Source organism: Mauremys reevesii, linkage group 11, assembly GCF_016161935.1.
Source record: "Mauremys reevesii isolate NIE-2019 linkage group 11, ASM1616193v1, whole genome shotgun sequence".
Lineage (NCBI taxonomy): Eukaryota > Metazoa > Chordata > Testudines > Geoemydidae > Mauremys > Mauremys reevesii.
In genome coordinates this window covers 11,727,788-11,753,714 of record NC_052633.1, presented here as the reverse complement: position 1 = coordinate 11,753,714, position 25,927 = coordinate 11,727,788, and the positions used below count along the sequence as shown (strand labels likewise).

Here is a 25,927-nt window from a genome sequence, read left to right as displayed (position 1 = left end):
ATACACACAGGCACCAGATCATTGGTTCCATTGTGGGTTGCTTTGGTGTAACTGAGAGCAGAATTTGGCTTATTGAGCCTGATTCTCATAAGAACGGCCATCCTGGGTCATGTCAATGGTCCATCTAGCCAGGGGCGGCTCTAGAAAATCGGCTGCCCCCAGGCGCGCGAGCGCTGCGCCCGCCTTCCCGGCTCGTCGGCGTCCCCCTTCTCCCGGCTCTTGAGTTCCTCCTGCCCGGCATGCGCTGGTCCGGGAGGGCGGACGGCGACCTGCCCGCGGTCCTGCGCCGCCGGGCAGCGGGAGCTCAGGGAGGACGGCGGGCCGCGAGACTGCGCGCGGCGCAGGTCGGCCGGTCCCGCCGGGTGACCCGCCCGCCGGCATGCCGGGCGCTCCACCGATGCCGCCCCCCCCGCCAAATCCCCGCGCCGCCCGCCCGCGCGCTGCCTGCTGCCTGCCCCTGCGCCCGCATCTAGCCCAGTATCCTGTCTTCCAACAGTGGCCAGTGCCAGGTGCTTCAGAAGGAATGAACAGAGAAGGGCATTTATCAAATGACCCATCTCATCATTCAGTCACAGTTTCTGGCACTCATAGGTTTACGGACACCTGAAACCATGGGGTTGTGTCCCTGACAATCTTGGCTAACCGCTATTGATGGACCTGTCCTCCATGTACGTAACTAATTCTTTTTTTGAACCCAGTTATGCTTTTGGCCTTCACAACATCCCCTGGCAATGGAGGTTGACTGTGCATTATGTGAAGAAGTACGTCCTTTTGTTTGTTTTAAACCCGCTGCCTATTAATTTCATCGGGTTACCTCTGGTTCTTGTGTAAATCACACTTCCTGATTCACTTCCATCTCACCATTCCTGATTTTATAGACTTCTATCATATCCTCCCCCACCCTTAGTCGTCTCTTTTCTAAGACTATGTCTACGCTCCCACCTATGTTGCTCAGAGGTGTGAATATTCAGTGGTGCCACTATAAGCTCTTTAGTGTAGACATAGGCCAAGATGAACAGTCCTAGTATTTTTAACCTCCCCTCTTATGGAAACTGTTCCATGTCCCTAATAGTTTTTGTTGCCTTTCTCTGTACTTTCTCCAATTCTAATATATCTTTTTGAGATGGGACCACCAGAGCTGCACCCAGTATTCAAGGTGTGGGAGTACCATGGATTTATATAGTGGCATTATGATATGTTCTGGCTTATCTAGCCCTTTCCTGATGGTTCCTAACATTCTGTTCGCTTTTTGTTTTTGTTTGTTTTTTTGGTGGCTGCTGCACGTTGAGCAGATGTTTTCAGAGAACTATCCATGATGATTCCAAGATCTTTAAATGGTAACAGCTAATATAAACCCAGTCATTTTCTATGTACAGTTGGGATTGCTTTTCAAAGTGCATTACTTTACATTTATCAACACTGACTTTCATCTGCCATTTTGTTGCCCAGTGACCCAATTTTATGAGATTCCCTTTGTGACTCTGCACAGTCAGCTTTGGCTTTAATACAAATGTACATCTAACTGTTTACCCCCTTTTCCAGATCATTTATGAATATGTTGAACAGCACTTTTCCCAGTATAGATCCTCGGGAGACCCTGCTATTTACCCCTCCCCACTATGAAAACTGACCATTTATTCCTACCCTTTGTTTCCTGTCTTTTAACCAAAGACTGATCCATGACAGAACCTTCCCTCTTATCTCGTGACTTTAAAGCTCCTTTACACTGCCTGAGTAGTACAAAAAGGCCTTAGAGTAAATGAGAATTGGGACCATTGCGTTTGTTAGCTGTCCTCAAACTACAAGGTTGTGGTGATGCTTTCCTGGATCTGATCCAGCTCCCACTTAAGTCAATGGAAAGACTCCCTTAGATTTGAATGGGAATTGGATTGAGCTTCCTCTTAATGATTTACTGTTTAATTTGAGTAAACAACTTGGATTTCAAATAGATAAAGAAACTGCAAATAATTCTTTTACTTAGCTATAGTAACTCTTACGTAGCAGCTTCTTCAGTTGCCTTGCAAAATAAATGATCGCTAGAAAACCTCACAAGTAAATAGAGAGAGCTTCAGAAATGCTGTTAAAATCATCGTCTCAGAAGTAGAATTACTGGAGAAGATGGAAAACAATTAAAGATTAGTTTGTGGAGATTTATTTAGTTCCACTTATGCCAATATCCTCAATTAGTTTCTTACTTGGAACACTGGGCCCATTGTTATCAAGGGAAAGTTCAAAGCCTGTTGAAGTCAAGGGGAAAGATCCCTACTGATTTCAGTGAGCTTTAGATTAGGCCTATTTTGTTGTGTCCAGAAAGGAACATAACAAAGATAAAACTGAAGGCCTGACTGCCCATTGTTCTGCACCTGCTGCTTATGTACACAACCACAAAATAGGTATAAAACAGTCAGACATTTGACCCCCAACTTGCACTGATCCCACAAGGTGTGGGGCAATGGTGTAGCAGGCCTTAAATCTTTATGATGGATTGGATGGGACAGGAGATTGGTAATGGGATGCTAAGTCTTTCACTTGGAGGTCACTAGGATGAATGTGACCCAAATTAGGAGTAGCTGAAATCCATTACCATGTGATGGCCTGTTCAACATGTGTTGGAAATCTCAGTTGTTAGGGAAAAGGGGGTCACAGAACAAAAACCGTCATCATGTTTGTCTTCAGTTAGCATCTTTTATTAGCACTTTCAGCAGAGAGGCCAAGGATCGATCGGGCATGGAAATTGAGCTTCTAGGGGGCTTCCGGCAAGTCAGGAAATGTTGACTTGGCTTCCAAAACTTGTCTGTGCTCTTCCTGTTCCCTGAATAAAGAGAGAATTGGGACTTGAGGTGGTTGGAAATTCCTTCCTTGAAAGAAAAAATCCTCAAAATTGTTCGGGTTCTTGTCAAAACAGCAACCATTTCAGTTGCTTGAAACAGTCTTGGAGTTTGGGGATTTTTTTTTTTTTTGAGAAATCTTGAGAAATTGCCACAGAAATGGAAATTTGTTTTCAAAAATTTTCATTTTGTCATTATTTTTAGTATTTGTCAGAAAAAAAAAATTCAGTAAGAAACTTTCAACCAACTCTGTGTAAGCCTGTAGGGCTGTCAATCACTCCTTATTCAAGTTTTCTGAAAATTCCCCAAAATTCTAAAAAAAATTGGGGTTCACCCAAAAACAAACTTTATTAAAAATTTTGGTGAAAAGTAAACAAAAGCCAACATTTTGGTCTGAATTAAGCATTTTGTTTGACTCAAAATGAATTTCTTTATATTTCAAGCTTCTTTTCCATTTAAAATAAAATAAAATTAAAATAACTTTGAAACAAAAAATCATTTTGAATTAAAAAGTTGAAACATTTCAAAAATCACAGAATAAAATTCTTAAAATTTCAGGGTTTTTTTTGTTTTTTTTAAGGTTTTTTGGGTTGAAACAATTTACTGAAATTGATGCGAATTGGTGAAATAGTTCAGTTCAGTTCACCCATATCTGCATTTTTTACTGAAAATAACTTTTGGATTAAAAATCTCTCCCAGCTTTATTCAAGAGCACTGTTTTGTCTTTTAAAAACCACTAATCACAGAACAAAGATGTAGATGGAGGCAATACCACTATTTCTGGCTGGATGAGGAATAACTGCGTCTCCTGATTGGTGACTTTCCCACAGCAGTGGAAGGTTTTCATCCAGGAGGAAGTGTTCTTGTCTCAATATTCTAATGCAAAGACTCTGTAGGAAAAAACTTGGAAGGATTTGTAATGATTTAATCCATGCTGTCAGATATAGAAGCATCCTCTTTCTCACGGGGACGCTTGCCAGAACAGCTCAGCTTTGCTTTGCTTCCCAGGTTCCTCACCCATACTGCTCTCAGCACAAAAGGCTCTCACTTCCTTGGATCCCAGATGGCATGTCTGCATTCCTACCAAGGACTTCTATTGGGGGAAGCTAGACGTGAAGAGCAAGACTGCAGTCAATCAGGTCTGCATCTCAGGGTCTGTAACAGAGGATTTATTGTTTACCCTAGCAAGCAGGATTCACCCGCCTACGCTGAAAATATTTACCTACAGCACACACGGCTTACAAACTGTGGTGTTTTGAGGACTAGCATTTGTGGTGGCAGATGGGTTGGCAAAGCTGTTGCCTATCGCATCAGAGATTTACACCAACCACAGCACCCTGCTCCCTGCCATGGTGGGGGGTGTAATTTGAAGCATTAAGATTGCTGCAGTTTGGTGGATTTTAAACCTGAATTTTAGTCGCTTTTTACACCTCCGCCCCACCCTGAATAACTGCCGAATACAGACTGTTGATAAGAATGCAGCATATTTTGAATAGATGCTGCACATTTCGCCTCTGAGGAACTGGCACAGTTCAGAAACGGTTCTGCTGGCCTGGTGAAGTTATTCTGTGGTGAGGAAGGCAATGGGCACCCGAGTAGAGAGAGAGACTGGTAGGTAGGCCACTGGCCTGGGAGGCAGGAGGCCTGTGTTCTCTTCCTACCTCTGTCACTGGCCTTGGGTAAGTCCCCATTTCCCTTTCTATGTCTAGAGAAGCAGCTGTCTCTTGCTATGTTATGTACAGAATGGGGCCCTGATTTCAGTTAGTATCTCCTGGTATTACCCTTGTACACATAATTATTATTGGATTTTCTCTTCTTGTTTCTCTCTAATCTCCCTGAACATGTTACGATCACAGTGACCATCCTGTTGCTATTCACTTATCGTTCAAGCCTGGAATTTCTAGCCATAGAGATTCTATTGTACAGCTCGATTCATTGAAGAGTTTTACTCCATCTGACTCTGTGGTTTCTAACACCTAGAGTGTCACTCCCCCACCAGCGCAAGCTACTGTGTCATTCCTATGTGTTTTGTACTCTGGTATTACTGTGTCCCATTGATTAGCATCAGAGAAACTCGGTGGAATGATGCCTATTATAGCAATAGCCTCAATTAATACCAGGCACCCACCTTAGTATTTAGACCTCTAGCATTTATATACAAGCACTGAAAAGATCTGTTAGTATTTAGTTGTCTGCCTTCCTGTGATGTAATTGAATCAGAGTCTCTTTCATTTCAGTTTCTCTTCTGTTCCTATCTGTACTTCGTCAAGTTCTATTCTCTCCTCTTGACTAGGATCTAGAGTATCCCCTTTAATAAATCCTCTCCTACGGGGTGCCTCTGTCTGACCCGTGTGTGCCGCCGAACCAATCAGCTTTCCCCCAGCCCTTAGTTTAAAAACTCCCCTGCAACCTTTTTAATTTTATATGCCAGCAATCTGGGTGTTTTGGTTTAGATGGAGCCCATCCTGCTTGTATAGGCACCTCCTTTCCCAAAAGGCTACCCAGTTCCTAATAAATCTAAATCCCTCCTCCAAACACCATCATCACAGTCATGCACTGAGACCCTGCAGTTCTGCCTGTCCAACTAGCCCAGTGTGTGGCATTCGAAGCATTTCAGAGAATGCTACCGTGGAGGTCCTGGACTTTAATAACCCAGCAGCCTAAATTTGCCCTCCAGAAACTCTCGCATACCTTTCCCTGTGTCATTGGTACCTACATACGCCATGACCACCGGCTTCTCCCCAGCACTGCACATAAGCCAGTCTAGCTGTCTCGAGAGATCCATAAACTTCACACCCTGCAGGCTATTCACCATGCAATTCTCCCAATCATTGCAAACCCGACCGTCAACATTTCTAACTGAATTCCCCTTTACTATTACCTGTCTCTTTGAGGTGTCTTCAGTGTGAGAGGAAAGCATGAGATCATCTGGAAGGAGGTTCCCAAATATGAGATCATTTCCCTCTGCTCCGCTTTGATGTTCTCCTTCCCTGAGACTTCAGTCCTCCTCTACAGCACAGAGGCTGTCAGATTTGGGGTGGGACTATTGTACTGTGTCCCAAAAAGTCTCATCTATGTTCCTCTCAGTCTCCCTTAGCTCTTCCAGCTCAGCTGCTCTGGTCTCCAGAGCCCGTGCTTGGTCTCTGTGGGCCATGAGCGCCTTGCACTGAGTACACACACATGCTATCCACCCACAAGGCAGGGTGCATTCAGTGCAATACACTGCATAGCCCCCACTCTGCTGCTGGACTTCTGCCTGCATTGCTTTGAATCTTGCAGGGTGTTTTTGTTTTGGTTTTGTAGTTGTAGGGTTGGGGTTTTGGGGGGGGGAGTAGGGGAGGTGGTTATTGGTCTACATCAGGGATAGGCAACCTATGGGCTGACTGTTTAGAGGTCTAAGATTAAAGTAGACCAGAGGTGGGCAAACTACAGCCTGCGGAACCATCCTGCCCAGCCCCTGAGCTCCCGGGCAGGGAGGCTAGCCCCCAGCCCCTCCCCTGCCATCCCCCTTCCCCCACAGCCTCCCCTCGCCACAGCACCAGTGCTCTGGCCCATCGCTCCTGTCGGGCAGCGTGGGTGGCGTGGCAGGCTCTGGCCGGACTGCGGGGCTGCGAGCACCTGCTGCTCTGAGCAGTGTGGTAAGGGGGTGGGGAGTCCCAGTGGGGAAGGGGACAGGGAGCAGGGGGTGGTTGGATGGGGTGGAGGTCCTGGCGGAGGATCAGGGGATGGGGAGCGGAGGGCTTGGCTAGGTGTGGGAGTCCAGAGGGGCCTCTCAGGGGGCGGGGGTGTGGATAGGGGTCAGGGCAGTCATGGGACAGGGAGCGGGGGGGTTGGATGGGTCGTGGGTTCTGAGGGGGGCAGCCAGGGGGCAGGAAGTGGGAGAGGGCAGATGGGGGCGGGGACCAGGCTGTTTGGGGAGGCACAGCCTTCCCTACCCAGCCCTCCATATAGTTTCACAACCCCGATGTGTCCCTCGGGCCAAAAAGTTTGCCCACCTCCGATGTAGACCCTAAAGATAGATATGTTGCTTCCCCTCTTCTCCCTTTAACTTACCCCCCTTTACTTTATGTATGACCACAAATCTGGTATTTTGGTATATTTGTTGTAGTTGGAAAAATTAATAAACATTATAAAAATAACACGGTATTGTTACTGGCCTAATAAAAGCAATACTATAGAATTGTTACTATCCAATATATTACAAGGGTTGCTGCTGTGGGTTTTTTGGGGGGGTTTTTGGTTTTTTTCACCAGCACTGTAGAATCCTGGAGTATTATTTTTAAATCTACCCCTGTAGACAGGCAAACCTCATCTTAATCAGCTGACTTTTGAATTCCTCATTTTGGCCCCAAAGAAGAGTTTATCTTTAAGTTTTGGTATCTCGGGGGGAAGCCAAACCTCCCTCACTGTTTTGACAAGTTAATTGAGGACACGAGTTGAGATCTTTTCTTACACTCTGAAATGCTATAAATAGTTGTTTGGAGTGCTGTATAAATAACGTTGAGAGAAAGGAATTAACATCTGACAAGCTTGTGCAAGATCAGTGTATCTAAATGGCATTATCATACAGAAACGGGGTCCGTTAGAACCATTAGGAACCAGATTAAAAAAAGAACTAGATAAGGTTGATGAGGTTCAACAAGGACAAGTGCAGAGTCCTGCACTTAGGATGGAAGAATCCCATGCACTGCTACAGACTAGGGACCGAGTGGCTAGGCAGCAGTTCTGCAGAAAAGGACCTAGGGATTGCAGTGGACGAGAAGCTGGATATGAGTCAACAGTGTGTCCTTGTTGCCAAGAAGACTAACGACATTTTGGGTTGTATAAGTAGGGGCATTGCCAGCAGATCGAGGGATGTGATCATTCCCCTCTATTTGACATTGGTGAGGCCTCATTTGGAGTACTGTGTCCAGTTCTGGGCCCCACACTGCAAGAAATGTGGAAAAATTGGAAAGAGTCCAGCGGAGGGCAACAAATTATTAGGGGCCTGGGGCACATGACTTATGAGGAGAGGCTGAGGGAACTGGGATTGTTTAGTCTGCAGAAGAGAAGAATGAGGAGGGATTTGATAGCTGCTTTCAACTACCTGAAAGGGGGTTCCAAAGAGGATGGATCTAGACTGTTCTCAGTGGTACCAGATGGCAGAACAAGGAGTAATGGTCTCAAGTTGCAGAGGGGGAGGTTTAGGTTGGATATTAGGAAAAACTTTTTCACTAGGGGGGTGGTGAAGCACTGGAATGGGTTACCTAGGGAGGTGGTGGAATCTCCTTCCTTAGAGGTTTTTAAGGTCAGGCTTGACAAAGCCCTGGCTGGGATGATTTAGTTGGGGATTGGTCCTTCTTTGAGCAGGGGGTTGGACTAGATGACCTCCTGAGGTCTCTTCCAACCCTGATATTCTATGAAATTCATGGAGGATAGGTCCATCAATGGCAATTAGCCAGGATGGGCAGGGATGGTGTCCCTAGCCTCTGTTTGTCAGAATCTGGGAATGGGCAACAGGGGATGGATCACTCTATGATGACCTGTTCTGTTCATTCCCTCTGGGGCACGTGGCCTTGGGCACTGTCAGAAGACAAGATACTGGGCTAGACGGACCTTTGGTCTGACTCATTATGGCTGTTCTTATATTCTTATTCTGATATCCATAGTCACACTGAGTAATAACTCACTCTGTGAGTAGTGCCCTTGGCATCCAGGGACCTGCTTGTGCCATAACATCCTATTCAGTATGAGTCAAGGCATCAGAACCTGCCTTATGATACATCCAGGTGGCCAGAGCAGGGAATTTGAAATGTCTCCAGCTTGTAAGGTACGTGAAATAGCTGATCCATGTGATTAGACAACTCCTCCTGAAACAACCAAAAACCCCAAACAGGTTGAACACACAGTTCCTGACTTGTCTGACAATGGATGGGGGGGGGGAAGCTTTGGGAAAAATAACTGTGGGTGAGGGTCTCCTACAAAACGATAGCAATAGAAAAGGACAAAAAATGGAAATTCAGTGAGAATATGCACTGGCCCAATTGCTTTGCTCTTTATTTTATAGCATTATTTGGCTGGATTCTGGTGCATTTAAGAGCATTGATTCTATAGCCAAGCTGTGTGATGCACGAGTATTGAGGCTGGACCGCAACAGAGTGTGTTGGAATATGTTTACTGGTACTTGTTATAGCGCTTGCAGTAACTTGTCACCATGAATTCAAAAATAGGCAGGGAAGCTCTGTTCTAACCTCCTTTCATTGAGAGACCTCAAAGGGGCTCCAGTGCCTTGTGACTTGTACAGCTGTGCGACATGGCTGGACCATTTTACCACCTCAGAAGAGTGCAGTGATTTAGGACAAGTGTCAATGTAAATGGCTAAGCCGGGTGCAAGGCCTTGGGAATCAGGCACAAGGTATTTAAAAAATCCCAGTGTTCTGATATTCATTATATTCATTCCATAAATGAATAAACTGTGGCACCCAGGGTTCAGAACTTGTCCATTGTCTGGCAAGGCCCATGGGTTTTCTCAAGCATTCGGTGGGAGTGGGGGGTTGAGTTGGATTATGAAATGTTGACACAAGGGCCTGGAGTGGTAAATAAATAACCTCTTTTATACATTACGAAAACAAAGGAATACATACAAGATTATAGTGGCAGAATGCAGAATAGAATCCGGGTTTAGTCCTACTTCCAGTTCTTCCCTCTACCCGAGATACGCTCCTACATGGGCTACAGTCATTATTTCAGGCACCCTCGTGAGAAATTAAGCAGACTTACTGTGAATGCATAAATATTAATAGAGCTGGGGGAATAATTTGTAATGAATAACTTATTTTACAAATTTCACCTCTTTCTCGCTTTGTGGATTGGCTGCAAGCAGATTGAGTTCCCCTTCCCTCCCCCATTTATTTTTATCTATAATTCTTGCTCTGTAGCTTGTGTGTGGTCAGTATTTTCTGAATAATCAGTGTTCGGAATATGAGTTGTTTGGATTGGACATGCAGGCCAGATGCTATTGTTTTGGTTCCCCGATTGGATGGTCATAACTCAGAACGAGGTTTCTGGTGTGAATATTCGTGGCTAGGAAATCGGCATTCACTTTCTGAGAAGGTTCTGCCATACTTGCTCGAAACTCTTTCCATTTCAGCAAACATTTCTGCTAGAATATTCATGGACCACAAACTCTGACAGCAAATTCATTAAGATATTTGAATGAATATTCATGGGAATGTTTGCAGTATCTACCCAGCTCTGAATGTTATATGGAGCCAAGGGAAGGATTATTACCTCTAGCAAAAAAAACAAGCCAACACCCTCTCCTGCTTACACAATGTAATTTCTGCTCCTTGAGAATGTGCCACATTGTTTGGGAGACAGAGGAAATAGGTCTAAATGTACTTACTGTATGTCAGGTAATTGGCCAGAATTAACCAACATGAGATAGATAAGAAAGTATCTGTTCTCCTCTTCCTAAAACAATATATACCCCTTGGATTAACCAATGATCTGAATTATTTTGGAGATGTTAGCCATATTGGGTTGGGGAGGCCATACAGACTAGTCTCGCTGGGAAAAATTTAAGGTCATATTGTGATATCTTTACTCGCCAAAAAAGTACTTTATTTACTGGAACCTTATTATTATTAATATTATTAACTCAGTGGGACTTCTCATAGTGTAGGGTACTGTTCAGAGCGTCACCATCTGCCCTAAGTAATTCCTGCTCACTCACAGTGTTTAATCATTTATTGCAGCATTTGTTCACACATACATGGCTCAGTTCTGCAAGGATGTCGGCCCCCCGGCAAAGCCATTGATTTCAATTGGCTTGCCTGAGATGTAACGGAGAGCAGAATGTAGCCCCCAGTGCTTAGGAATCGCTGTGGCATTTGGCACTGAACTGCTAAGATGTACAAAACGTCGGCATGATGCCATATGCTCAGCGTCTGAAAGAAAATTAAACCACATGCTCCCTGCTACTTCTTTGCTTTCAGTCAATCCTTGCACGATGCTATTGAATTCTAATGTTTTATTCCACATCTCAATAATGCCGTAGCAGGGAGTAGGACAAAGTCATAATTTACTCTAAAAGTGGCTCAACAGCAGTTGGGTTGGATGCTTCTCTGGCATTTGTCTTCAACACAGGTGCTCATCCAGGATCATAAAGAGGAAGCATAAGGCTTGGATTATGGCATATTCAAAATGTTAGCTTAGCAATCAAACAAACTCATGACTGTTTTTTAACTCATTTCAGTCAGTGTTAAACCAGGAGCATAAAACTCTTGCTGCCTGAGCGCCCCATGTCATTAGCATTAATTAATCTACGTTATTGTTAATGGGGAAGAGCCACAGCTGGTATAAACCTGGCAACTGACACCAGCTGAGGGTCTGACCCAATATGTTTTGGGCCTTTGATTGCTCCGCTTCCCCCACCCCACCTGTCTCTGTGGGTTTAAATGCCTCGCTAAAAGCTGGATTACAAGGGGCCCTCACGCATGAGCACAGGGGTGGAACCATCTGCCCATTGCATGCAACATAAGCACATAGGAATGGCCAGCTGGATCAGACTCAAGGTCCATCCAGTCCAAAATCCTGTCTCTGGCAGTGGCCAGTGCCGGCTGCTTCTGAGGAAGATTCAAGAAATAGGCAGTAATGGAGTAACTTGTCCCCTCTTCTCCTTTCCCCCCACATGAAGGTCTCATCCTAATTCCTGCTTGACTCCTCTGAGTGCTGAGTCTATCAGTGCATCCCCCCAGAAGGGGAACATCTCACTCCATGTTCCTGAAGCTCTGCACAGCATTCGCAGCCCCATGGCTACCTGTAGGATCCAGGGAGGGTTCGTCCCTCTGAGTTCCCACTACCTTGCCCATAGCGATGTAGCGCCCGATCCTTGCTGCCGAGGGGAGTGCTTAGTATTACACCTGAATTGTAGCAAGGGTTTGCTGGCACCAGCCCGTAGGTCTGTGGCTCTTTGCACCCTCGTCCAGTGTTCTCTTTCAGTTGCCTTGTGACAGAAGTTCCATAAGAAGTATCGGTGGGAAATGATGTTTTGCTGCTGCTTGTGCTTTTTATTGCTAGGTTTGCGACAGTTTAGTGTTTTTCTTAGAGCCTCAGCTTAATAGAGGTGGCCAAATCTGGTCCTTGGCGGTATGTATACATTCGTGCTTACTGGTGGCGCTTATCGGGTGAGGATAAGCACGACGGGAAGAGTATTGGAGCTAGATTAGATCTGCCACAGATCAAAATACTTTAGTTTTGCCTTGTAATCTGTTCATTGATTTGCAGGCTGACATTCCTCCAGGGACTATCACAAATCCACCTACTGCTCCCTAGTGCGAGATTCTGCCTTTGTATGGCTGGATTAGCTGTCAGATGTGTAAACGCACAGGTAGCTAGAAAGCTCCCCAGTGACTACCCAGCTTCCAGGGCTGGAGAAAGCCACTTATTCCAGGCAGGTTGTCGTCGGAACAGTGCACTTTGCTGCTGATTGGACACTCCTTTGGACACATTACAGCACAAAGGAGGAGATCTGCCCTTTTTGAAGTGTGGCAGTGTTCCTGTTAGATGCAGAGGCAGTTGTCAGGTCCTTAATGGCTCAATAAATCTCAGAGCTTGGTAGGGTTATTGCTATTTAATTCACATTTCTATTGCGGTAGTGTCTCCAGGCCTTACTCAGGTGAGGCTGCTATTGTGCAAGGCGGGTCCAAGCACATCGCACGCCTGACATATGGCCCTCCTGCCTTGTCTCTCCTTCCCAGTGGGTGCACTGTGCTCCCAGTTCCCTTCCCCCACCTCGCCCCTCCCCTCTCTCCCATTCGGAGCCTGCCCAGCTCGCACCTTCCTCAGATCTGTCTCCCTCCATGAGCTACTCCTCCCCTGCCATTCCCCCTGGCAGCTGCAGGCTCTGTGCCAAGGGACTGGGGGCGGAATGGTCCAGCAGTTCGCTTGACGGCCTGGAAGCCAGCCAGCCCTCGTAGCCCAGGGGAGAGAAGCATAACCCAGCTGTAGCCAGCGCTGACTCACAGGCAGAATGGAACTAACCATTAGTCAATGTCACTGCACAGTCCTGCTCTGTAAAGAGCATCGTGGGAGGGGAGCAGATGGGCAGGGAGAAGAGGGAACAAGTGGTGGGAGGAGAGAGATGAGGGAAGAGGCACCAGAGGAAGGCGGGAGAGGAGCATGGAAGCAACAGCGGGTATGTGGGGGGTGGGAGAGAGATAAAATAGACCAGACTAAAGGGAGAGGGGTAAGAAACAACTGATCCAGGGGGCTCCCCTAGCTTGCTGGCAGCCTAAATGGTTTACACACGCCCAGTCTGCTCCCCTCGGGTGGTCCTGCCCCCATCAGCTCTCCCTGCTTTGCTCCCGGAAATGTGGGACCCAGGCAGGAAGCCAAGTGCTGGCACGAGGGCTGCTGTTAGGGTGACCAGACAGCAAGTGTGAAAAATCGGGCCTGGGATGGGGGGTAATAGGAGCCTATATAAGAAAAAGCCCCAAATATCGGGACTGTCCCTATAAAATCAGCACATCTGGTACCCTAGCTGCTGTGTGGAACGCTGAGGGCCCCTGCTCTGGCTCTGGAGAGGAGCACTGACCATCACCAGGGCCGGAGGTGGGCGGCTCTCTCCCAGCAGCAGCAGAGTGGTGGGGCGGGGAATGGGGCAGACAGGCAGGATGGTGTGGAAGGAGGAAGCAAAGCAGGACACCTAATCCAGCCCTCCCTCTGGCCTTGAAGAATCCCCCCCCCCCCCCCAGCGCTGAATGCATCTCTCTTTCCAGCCTGGTTCTGCAGCTTGGCAGCTCTTTGACGGTGTCATCTGGCCCTGCTGTATGTTAGTGCCACGGACGCCGCCAAAATCCATTGCAGGAAGGCACAGAATTCCCAGCCTGGGCCCCGCTAGAGACAGACAAGCAGGGTCAGCGGATGCAGTCTGTGCTAGCGGCTGACAGGTAGAGGATTCCCTCAGCTTGTCAAACCCCTTGGCGCTGAAAGATCCCAGCTCCTTACCTCTTCCCCAGCACAGCTTGGCTGCATTTCTCCTCACGCATTCAGCAGAGTTAATTGGAGCCTGGTGCTATAAATCTTACATCCTTAAGTGCCAGGCAATCCCTCCGTCTCTCCTGTGTGTGGGAGTTGTGGCAGTATTGAATTTTCAAATAAAATGATTAACAGGCAGCCTTAGGGCAGCAATCGAGAAAATGTTCTTCCCCCTTCCTTGCCACCCTCAGCTCCAGAGGAAGCTTTTTGTTTAAACTTTAATGAAAAGGTCTTTTCTCTGTACTCCGGGGGGCGGATAACCCTTGCCCCGAACTGGTGACTGTTTTGGAATCTGTTTGTTGTTAGGAGTCTGGCAGGCAAACAGACCATTGTTCTGAAGAGGTACAGGTGCTTAGTTCAACTTTAAATGCAGCTAGCTGCAATTATTGGCATTTCAAGTGTGTTTGATCTGGGACTTGAAGCAAATGAGTCTACCTGATGGGAAAGTCTGTTCTCGGTGTCATAACACAACAACATGTCTCGGATTTCATGAAGCAGAGAATTAAAATCTGTTATGAACACCACAGACTGCAGTTCGGTTCAGTCCCACGCGGAAGTCTGTAAGCCTACTGTGTGAAGAAACAATTACTTCAACAGGCTGGGGAAGAAATATAGACATTGGGTTTATAATCTGCCCTGTTTGTGCTGTGGCAAAACTCATTTACTAGAGCTTTCAGAAAGGCCTGGTACAAAAATGGTTCTCAGAATCTATCAAGCAGAGGTCCCGCATGAATTAAAAAGTGATCTTTTCATGAATACCAAACGTACTCATTTAGGATCAGATTTATTAGCATGTAAATCACTGGAGTTGAAATTGATAAAATACATTTAAAATAGTGTTCAAAATTATGTTTTCAATATTCAGCATTGGATGAGTGACATTCATGTACTAGGGAGGAGACTTATTGGGGTAGTTTTTGCCGCAATCTTGCCTTTTGCATTGTATTTTTATGTACCATGCTGTTGTTCATTATATATGAGTGACTAGCCAGAATTTGAGATCTTGTCGGTATTTCCTGTTAGGTGTAGAAAGTGATGACAGAGTGTGGTGCACTCCCGGGGTGGCTCCAGGCACCAGCATGCCAAGCACGTGCTGGGGGCGGCAAGCCACGGGAGGTGCTCTGCCGGTCGCCGTGAGGGTGGCAGGCAAGCTGCCTTTGGCGGCTTGCTGTGGAGGGTCTGCAGGAGCAGCAGACCCTCCTCAGGCAAGCCGCCGAAGGCAGCCTGCCTGCCCTGCTTGGGGTGGCAAAATGCCTAGAGCCACCCCTGGTGCACTCTTATTTGTCAATAAAGAATATATAGAGTTTTGTTTCCCTGAACACAGGAGGAACCAAAAAGAGGACATGGTTTCTTTGCTTACAGCCCCAACTTTCTTTTAGCCAGCCAGCTTCGCTACACCGTGCATCTTCTGACCCTTCTCAGGCTCTCTCCCTCCCTCCCTCCCTCCCATACACAGTTCAGATTTCTGAGTGGGCTCCCGCACCCTCTTTGTCTCAGGTGCCAGCTGTCTCTTACAGCTGTTTTCAACGAGGTGGGAGGACACACTCCTCAGTTTAAACGAGGTTTAAGCCAACCTACAGCAGTACGGTACATACCATATGTTTGCTGATACTGAGTGATGATTTTTTTTTTTAAGCAAAATTGCAGGCCAAAGTCTGTCCTCTCAGTCCAGGCCTGATTCTCTGCTCAAGTTGGTGTAAATCAGAGGTGACACTGCTGGAGTCCATAATCAGTGTGAGTGAGAAGAGATCCAAGTCCTATATGTACAGCTCCCATTAAAATCAAGACACAAGGGTGTGTGTGTGTGTGAGTGAGAGAGAGAGAGAGGGAGAGTGCCATTTGGTCCTGCTTCTGGAGAGCAAAGCCCTTATTTTATAAAGGATGAAAATGAAAGTAATGAAAACAGCAGAATGCAAATTGCAATTAGCATTGTCTAGACAGTGCAGCAGCATCGTGGTTGTTAAAAGGGAATCCGGGTGTCATTGTTTTCTTTTGTTGATGTCTTTTCTGGTTTATCATGAAGGAGGGAAAGAGAGAGAGCGAGAGAGAGAGAGAGAGAGAGAGAGAGACGTACCTACATCAGTTATAACACTGCCCTGGGTCGGTGTCTGGAAGGAAAGTTTGTTAGATGGATGGCAGCAGCAGACTCATAAATGTTTTACATGTTCCAACCACTACATGGGGACAAAGAGCTATAGGGCCCAAACACATATACAGACATAGAAATGCCATGTGCTTCAAAGAGGCCCCTTTGGAGTAATGGAAATGCTCAGTTAAGGCATTCAAACAACCTTAACTCTGTTTCCTATAGTGACGCCATGGGGCGGGGGGGGGGGGGGAGAACGGGGGACGGGACGACTCTAATCTTGGATGACAAACATTAAAATGCATTAATCGTAATCCTGTGGGTATTGCATGGCATCCCTAGTGGGCAGAGCTTAGCTTGTTTGGGTGCCCTAACTGCGTGTTACCTTAACATGTCTGGATTTCTTTTAAGTTTAACCGTGGCTCTGAATTTCCTGGGGTGCTCACACTTGGCTTGGGGATATTTTCAATATCTATGCACCGTGTTTTACTGTCAATTGCTGATACGCACTCTCAGCCTTAACTCCACCCTACTGGGGCCTGATCCAAAGTCCCCTGAACTCAATGGAAAGATGCCCAGTGACTTCCATGGTCTTTGGATCAGGTCCTTGATCATTACTATAGCCCACAAGCACCAGTGTCCTCCAAAGACACCGGCCCCCAAATCTGGGGTCCCACTGCAGGTGCCTCAGTTTCAGCTGGCTCCTTTTTCGAGGCGTTCATCTTGGCTGGAATCACACCGTGCATGGATTTGGCCCTGCCCGCACTTTCTTGCAGAAGGGCCGGGCCTGCTCTTTTCAAACACCCCTGAGATCACATGAAGCCCCTCCCTTGCTCTCGTGGCTCTTTCTGGAGGACTAGCTGTACCCTTTTGTCAACCAGGGCCCATGCAGATGATGCTTGATTCCACCTTAAGGAGTTACTCCGAGGCAATATGCTTCTCATGCTACTGCACTCACGCTTCTCTGCCTTGTTCCTTAAAGCTGCGGCGCACAGAGTAGCAATACAGGCACAGCACTCCTTTAAAAGGACTAGTGAGGAGATCCTGGATGGCCATTTAAAGGTCACAGTTGTTTGCTACAGTGTTAGCTACAACGTTAGCACTGCATGGTAACAACAGGATTAGTTTAATTATCCATTATTTGTATGATCGCCCGGAGGTTCCGGCTAAGATTGGGAATGCAGCGGGCAGGGCACTGGACAAACACCTAGTAAGAGACACTTTTGCCCTGAGAATCTGATAGTCTAAATACACAGGACACGAATGATTATTCCCATTTTGCAGATGGGGACCTGAAGGACAGAGATGAAATGGCCTGCCCGAAGTCAGCAACAGAGCCAAAAACTGAATGCAGATCTCCTGAGTCCCAGCCCCATGCCTTAACCACAAGAGCTTCCTTCCTCTCCCAACTTTTGAGCACCGTGGCTATACCTTAGCACACCACAGTCTGCCAGGCAATTGGGGAACAAAGACAAATGCACTAACCTATAGATTACAAGGAAGTGGTTCCTGTTAGTATGAAAGTGGATGGTAGTAAAGTAGCAGATACTGGCTGTATATAATGGCTCCAAATGCTAGCGCAAAAGTCATCAGAGGTGTCTCACTCATATGCTTTTATTGTGACTCTATTAGCGTGGACAGTCAAAGCTGAGACAAAGCTGATCTAAATTTATAGCAGCACTTATTAAAGGGAGGGATGACTTAAATGTGAATAATAGCCAAGAAACACCAATTATTCTGCTTGACAACTATCTAAATTACTTCTGGGTAGTTAAGACCAGCAATGTCAAACCTGTGGCCTGTTGTACTTAAACCTGTGAGCTCTGAGAAGTGTACTATAAAGTCCTGCTACTAATAAAGTTAATGAGGGGAAAGAAAATAGTTTTCTGATGCTGTAAAATGCAAACCTCTTTGGTATGGCGCCAGACCACCCCATTGCCAGTCGTGCCTGTGACAGGCACAGACCAGTAAGTCCTACCAAGCTACATAGTGCATTTCACCTCCTTCCCATTAAATGGATTGACCCTCTGATTTAGACTCATCTATAATTTAGAGTGCCCAAATGTCTTGCTTTGCCCATAAAAGCTCTAGTTTTCAGGCAAGACTCCTGGGCAAATGTTAAGATAAATGTGTGAAGTTCACCACCCGCCCTTTGTTTAATGCGATGCCACAAACATTATCCCTGCAAATGGATTTGTGAAGGGAGGGGGAGAAGAAAGTTTTGAACTGTATGTCTGCCGATGTAGTGAGGTTAAAGCACAGGGCCTAACTGGGAGTCACTTGAGAGGTTATTTTATTGAATTCATACGTGTGGAAATATTTCTGTTGCCCATAGAATGGAGGGAACCTTTCAAGTAGCTGACCACTGCAATATATGCAGTGTTTGTCTACTTAGATTTGGGACAGATTACCAGTTCCACCAATAGTCCCCATTTTTAAGTCTAGGGAATGTCATTGTGGCTAATCTCTCAAAACGCAAGAAACTTGAAGAGCATTTCCAGTGTGTACTTGGGTCTGTCTGTGTACATGTGCGCTTAAAAACGTCCTTCGGTTTCCAAAGATTTGGCTGAGAAAGGCAGGAGGTCCAGTGGATACTGTTCGAGGAGTCAGGAAGCCTGGGTGTTGGACCCGGCTCTGCCACTGCTTTACTGTGTGACCTTGGGCAAGTCATTTCCCTCCCCATCCATCATCTGGCTTGTCTGTTTAGACTGCACGCTTGTTTGGACAGGGCCTGTTTCCTACTAATGTGTGTGAATAGCACCTACCACAGTGGAGCCCCAATAAAGCAGCTAGAGTGACCAGATCTCTCAATTTTTATAGGGACAGTCCTGATTTTTGCGTCTTTTTCTTATATAGGCTCCTATTACACCCCCCCCCACACACACACACACACCCTGTCCCAATCTTCCACACGTGCTGTCTGGTCACCCTAAAAGCAGCTAGGGCTACTGTACTATAAATAATGCCCGTTTGGGAGTTATATGGAATGGGAAAGAGCTACCGATGATGACAGCTTGAGAACAATGACTATATTAACATTTCCACACACACCAAGCCAGTGGCATGAAATAAACTTTCAATGGACTCCTAACATTGGTATGGTAGGTAGACTTGAGTGCAGTTTTGAAATTCTGTCCCGTGAGAAATTCTGACACTTAAACATTTGGTTTTTGTCCTGATACAGGAGATGTAGCTCTCTTGGGCGCTTGAACCACTGAGAATCAGTGCCAGAACTGTAACTCCTGTAAGGCAATGAACCACAATATGAAAATGCAGTTTAATGTTTGGTTGCATTGATTCAAAAGGAAACATGGGTTATTTCTGACAATGAAATATTCTAATTTGGGTTGAACCAGCCCGAAATAAAATATTTCACTTTGACAAAATCAGTATTTCAGGTTAAAAATAATAATTTTGCAGAAACCACATTTTCCATTAGAAAAATCAGTCCAATGGCCAATGCCTCGCCAGCTCCAACTGTTAGTTAATACTAAAAGAGCCTGGAATGCAACTGAGCCTCCCCCTTGCACAGTCATTTATATACACACGTTTGCAGATATGCATTTTTTTTCTTGAAATGTAGATTTAAAATGCACTATGGGAGAGAGAAACAAATACACCTTGGGAAGAGCTGTGTTCCCTTAAAACAGTGCTAAGTTTAGTTTAGAGCTAGCCTGTGATTCATGTGCTTTGATGTTAAAATATTATTGCAAATTCACTCCAGGTAGTAGGAAAACAGATGCAAAAACATGTGACTAGAGGACAGTCGATGTTACACTTGACCATAGTTTTGGGCAATACTGAATACATGTGACAATCAGTTTGGTTTGGCTAATTTAACTTCTACAATCAGCTCACCTAGCGAGTGGTATAATGCAGCCATCAGTCCTCAAAGAGGCTAAACCTCTACAGCCTCTCGCCTCTCTGGCTTTTCAGAATTGATTTCATTGAGAGCTGAGGCTCAGTATTTCACAGTATAATGCTAGTGGGTGTGTGTATGGGGGGAGAAGCATTGCATGTACATAACCCGCTGGGCCATGTTTTATTTGTTGGTCCTTTATGAGCATGAGAAAACAAAAAGCCTGCTGACTTCAGAAGTGACTTGGGTTTGAAATTGTCTAATAAAGATTTTTAGGAAAAAAAAAAAAGGCAAGATCAGCAGATTAAAGGAATCCTCTTTACAAAATAAATCCTATAACCAAGCTTGTTTGGGAGGCAAATCAATTATTGGTGCTGTGAATTATTCATTGTTATCAGGGAACCAGCTCAGGATCCCAGGGACTGATTTTAAGGAGCTGGAGGGAGTTATAGCAGCCACGGGTATAAATTGGCAGCACTCCATTCACTTCACTGGAGCGCTGCCAATTTACATCAGCTGAAGATTTAGTCCCAATGTTTTTCTGAGGTCTTGCAGCCGGTCTAGGAGGAAGGGGACACTGCATTACCGATCAGCTGCTCAGGGGAAGCCTTTGACTGTGACAAAGTATCCAGTGAATGGGGAGGGTCGTGAAGGAAGCTAAATGTCTGAAGCTTTGTTTTATGCTTGGAAACCAATTGAGCACTCGCATGGCTTCTACGAAAACGTTATTTAATTGCACGATGGGCACAATCCTCGCCCCATTGAAGTGAATGAGGGTTTTGCCATTGATTTCAATAGGGCCAGGATTTCCTGCCTGGTGCTAATGGACTATGGCGATGTTGGACTGGCTGGTGATTTGAAGGGATGGGGAGGGGTTGTACTTTGGGATGACTTCATCAGACCCCCTGATTGTAAACGATTATCATGTGGTCTAACTCTCAAATCCACCATGTGCCCCTCCCCCCTCCCCCCGCTCTCCTTCCATACACACCCAGCCCCAATTTTAATTTATGTATTTATTTTGTATGTGTGTTTCCAGGTCCAAACTGCTTTGCAGGAACCACCATAATTCCGGCTGGCATTGAAGTGAAAGTGGATGAGTGTAACATCTGTCACTGTCACAACGGGGACTGGTGGAAGCCTGCTCAGTGTTCAAAACGCGAGTGCCACGGCAAGCAGACTCTGTAGAGGCAAAATCCAGATCAATGACGAGTCTATTAAAAGACAAATGTAATGGCTTCTACACTGCACATGTTAAACCTCCTGCCAGCTGTGCTAGGGTCACCAGCAAAACCTTTTAGGGTTAACAAAAGTGAATATTTTGCTAACAGGAAAGTTCTCTCACACGCTGTATACAGAATATATATCCAGTAGCTAGATATCTAATCTGCTTTTGCTTGATGGGGACTCAGTAGCTGAGGTTTTGGAAGGGAAAATACCTGCACAGGTTCCTCCACCCATAATGCCTCCAACCTGCCAATTAACTTGTAGCTTATCTATCACTTCCTACCGTATGAATTGCATTTTTGCTGTTGTGATTTTTTTTTTTTTTAGCATCTTCCTAAACTTTCTCCCAGACAGGGTCTTCTGGGTAATAAGGTTATGGGTTAAACAAGAATGAATACTTTTTAAATGTTTAATTATGCTAACAAAGAGATGGGAGGTGGAGGGATGGATAGATGGAAGAAATCAACCTGGACTGTAAACTGCAGAAAGGTCGGACTAGATGCACAGAGAAAGAGGGATCAACCACACGCTAGAAACACACTGTCTGTGTTATGCTTTCTCCACCAAGTGGGGACAATCAAGTTGAAGAAATCTACACAATACTCATGACCGATACATGAAAGCTGTCAATCAAATCACTAAACAATGCCGGATAACATCAGTAGGTAGATGTAACTCCCTTGATACCAATGAACGTGATGGGGAAACACGAACCAAAATAATTTGGAAAATGACACACACTAAGTTTGCAGCCGAGGTTGAAAATGTGCCCCATTTGTCACCAGCATTCTCAAGCTCTTTGCTTTGGACTGTTTGCAATCACTTGGGATACACGTACATTCCTGGTGTACCTGTGCTGCCTTACACCAGCGATTAGTTTGGCCCTTTGTGGCTTCTGCTAGCGTAAACAGTGGGGTCAACATGCGCAGACCCCTTGTGAATCTAATCAGCATTGACACTAGCCCTCTGATTTGGTTTCAACATGCAGCTTCCCTGAGCTACATCTGCATTTACCTTGTCACGGTGCCCTCACCACTCTGCGCCAAACCCTCGTCTCACTGAAGTCAAGGCCAAATTTCACGTGACCTCAGTGAGACCAAAGATTTGGCCCACTGTTTCTATTGCAAGTGCAGATCTGAATGCGTCTCTGACCACCCCCCAGTGAGATTTCTGCAGCTGTTTTCTGGAGATTTTTTTTTATGAACTAAAATCACAAAACTGCCCTGGAGCACCAGCAGAAATAGTGATATAGACAACTGGTTGTTCACAGAGCAAGCTAAACCTGTGCCCTTACTAACATACATGGTGTGAGCTGTGGCAGAGTGTGTTCTCCTGTCCTATGGACAGTGGACAACACTCCTAATGAGCCCTTCACTTTCTCGCCATCCCCCAAGGCCTGTAACCATGATGGCCAAGGAACCCATCTGTAACATCCCCACTCTCAGGAGATGAGCATGCTTCTCGCACCTCAGACACTCCTAGACCCTAGCAGCCCAAGAGCAAATGATCAAGTTTGGGGGAGAGGGATAGCTCAGCGGTTTGAGCAGTGGCCTGCTAAAACCAGGGTTGTGAGTTCAATCCTTGAGGGGGCCATTGGGGGATTAGTTGGGGATTGGTCCTGCTTTGAGCAGGGGGTTGGACTAGATGACCTCCTGAGGTCCCTTCCAACCCTAATATTGATTCTAAGAAATGTCTGATCCCTACATGGAGCTCATCCTGGGACTCTTCCCATTGACTTCAGTGGAAACTGGCCAAGACTCAGACTGGTGTGATGGGCTACCAGTGACCTAGGCCTGCAAAGACATAGTTCCCAGGATTTACAATAGCACTTCTCATACAAGGCCAGACTATTAACCTCCTCTCCATGCAGAGTCAGACCTTCCTCCTGGTGCAGCTCAGTGGAAGTCAATGGGTCCATTCACGAAGTAAGGTCTCAGCATGAGACAGAGGGTCAGAACATCTCCCCCAGACATTACAAGTCTTCCCTCCTAATAGCAGTTCGTTCCAGCAAGAGCCATTCCTAAAATGAAGGTGGTGAGGCGTTGGCCCTCAAACTCCTTGAGTAAACTGGTTTCCTGGCGGTACAAATAACTTTGCCATCCTGCAGTCCAGCAAGAGCCCCTTCTGCAGAGCACCAGCCTGCGCCAAGGTTGGAACTTTGCGGTGGCAGCCATTCATAGATAATACACCCTCTTGAATCATTCATGAGCATCCCTGCGTGATTGATTCATGCCCACACACAGTAGCGGCAGTCCAGGCTTTCTGTGCACAGAGCGACATGGCTTCCTTTGCAGTAAGGTAGCCTAGTGCCAGCTTTGAAATTCACATTCATGGGAATAAAAAATAAACGATGTGGCTGGGGTGGAAACACAAGGGAGACCTTTCGTAGAGCCGTGATGTATCCATTATTAAGCAGCTACAGTGTCCTTCTCGGGGGGGGACGAAAAGCAAACATTCAACTAGGACACCAAGATGTAATAATTCTGCATCAAAGGAGGATAAGCACACCAAGAACTATGGCAAGGACGTACTAGGGCAAAGGTGCATACACGGAGAAGCCATCTTCAGAAAGCAGCTACCAACACTGCTGGAGGAGGGCAGCACCATGGGCTTTGTTAGCAGCCAGAGAATGTCTTTTCCTGGCGTCTCACTGCAAGCTATTTACTTTCAGGCTTCGTAGCCCTGACACCTGTTTGTTTACCTTCCTGAAGATGTAACCCAATACTGTGACAGACCTTGGCAAAGCAGTGATACTACTTTACAGTTCTGGTATAACCAGGTCCTGGCTTTTGAACCATTGGGTGCTTTTGTATTTATGGGTTTTTTTGTTAAGACTTTGGGGCCCAAAACTGCTCCATGGCAAACTCTTGGGGACGGCTCCTTGGCGGCTTTAAATTAGCACAGTTCCTCTGAAATCAATGGAGCCATGTTGATGTAAACCAGCTGAGGAGCTGGCACACTTCGGTGTCAATGGTAGGAGAATCAGATCCTGTGTTTGCAACCATCCTGTTGCCTCTGTATTCTTATTTCCTCCCCATTTGAGTTTTATTGGGGCCAGATTCGCAGCTGCCAGAATTCAGCATAGCGCTGTTGAAGTCAACTACGATTTACACCCGCTGAGAATGTGGTCCATGTACACTGCTACTGTTAAATAAGGGACCATCCTATTTACTTGGTCAATGACTAGCCAATTTCAAAACGCGCTAAACAACAGTGTGCCTGAAAAACGGATGGGACAGAAACCCCAAACTTGACTGTAAAAAAATATGGGGTTCTAGCAACAATATTTGATGTGTAAAAATATATTATTAAAAATTATTTTGTTAAATATAAAGTGTGTTAAACTGCAAAACAAATGTTTTTGGTGTATTTTACTCTGCCACTTGTCCCCCCCAAAGTACATGTCAGCTCATCACTTTCCAGATGAAACAGGACAGCGCAGTCTCGGGGACCTCTGGGAGGGGTTTGCGCCAGTAAAGCTGTGCAGAAGAGACTGCAGGACCTCGCCTGGTGGCTGTAAATAGCTGAGGAGTTCCTGGATTCTGGCAGAGTAGGTTAAACTACCAGATCCTCAGCTGGTGTAAACTGGCACTGATGTTAATGGCGTGACACTGATTTATACCGGCTGCAGCGCTTTCCCATAGCTTTTTCTTGAACATTCATTTGTTTGTTACAACCTGGCTCCTGAACTTGTATTAGCTGTTGTGCCTTTTCAACTCTAGCCTACACACTTATGTCCCCAGGTGCAACAAAGTTAGTATCTGGATCCGTGAATTGAAAGCCCAGTAGCTCTAGCAATAGGACGGCGAGTTACACAGGACACTAGCTTTGCTCCACACATCTTGTACTGTGATAGCGAGAGCTTGACTGGTCCCAAAATGGTAATAGTCCTTGGCATTTCTCTAGCGACTGCCAGCCAAGGCTCTCGGAGCCCGTTAACAGACATTAAGGGAAAATAATAAAATACCCAGCTCTTAGAGTGCTTTCAAAGGAGGTCAATAGCATGAGCCCCATTTTACAGATGGGGAAACTGAGGCACAGAGGGGCCCACATAACTGCCCACGGTCACACTGAAAAGTTACGGTAGTGCTGTGAACACCACCGTCCTGACCCCTGGTCCTTTCCTTTAACCCCACTGCTATCACTCCCCTTGTGGTACCACTTTAAACTTGATGCCATCTAATCAGCGTAATAATTTGCTTTCAGTTCACAAAATCAATTTGGTACCTACAGAGGGAGATTCACTGTTATTTACCCTAATTAGTAGTTACTCTAATTAATTACAGATTAATCACTGTAGTTAATGTTTGTACAGTGCTTGGAACATGTACAGCACTACACATGCAAAATATTATTAATTAAACTAGACATATCTATATCCCAGGCTATGCTGGTTAAGCGTTTTCTAAAGGCCAGACTCTCATACTACGACTTGCATTGAATCATCCCTATCGATTTCAGTGGGACACCTCGCAGAGTAAAGAGCTGCTGGGTGTGAAAAAGGGCTGAAGGAACTGACCCTGTCTCTTGTCCCCAGCCAGTTTAGCTGTGGCCTGATAAACAATACAGGGACTTTTAACTTAGATTTTTGGAAAATCATTTTGCAGAGAGACCAGGTACTGGGGAAAAAAATGGTGTTGCACTTTAAAAGGAGGAAATTAACAAGCTGCTGAATTTAGCAGTCAAGCCGTGCTCATGGGTTATGAAAAAATGGCTATTGCTGCAGGGAGATACAGTGAAACCCATCCATGCTTCTGATCACTTCCAAGAGGCAGTCACCCTCAGGCCCTTCCAGTGAGCTACTCTCCGGTGCTAGGCTCCCTGGGAGGGATAGCTCAGTGGTTTGAGTACTGGCTTACTAAACCCAGGGTTGTGAGTTCAATCTTTGAGGGGGCCATTTAGGGATCT

At 45.9% G+C, this 25,927-nt stretch overlaps 1 protein-coding gene across 2 annotated transcripts in view; it reads left to right on the top strand.

Annotated features, from left to right (window-relative positions):
* Positions 1–22,216, top strand: part of VWC2L (von Willebrand factor C domain containing 2 like) — an 83,178-nt gene extending 60,962 nt beyond the window's left edge. Inside the window, exon 2 of one of the 2 annotated variants that reach the window (XR_005585962.1) lies at positions 20,832–20,964. Coding sequence is in view for 1 of the 2 variants with exons in the window: in XM_039493622.1 (XP_039349556.1) it covers positions 20,832–20,980 (149 nt within the window). In the remaining variant the exon portion in view is untranslated. Of the gene's footprint in view, positions 1–20,831 lie in introns of both variants that reach the window. The other variant, XM_039493622.1, reaches the window with a different exon arrangement.
* The last annotated feature ends 3,711 nt before the right edge of the window (positions 22,217–25,927 follow it).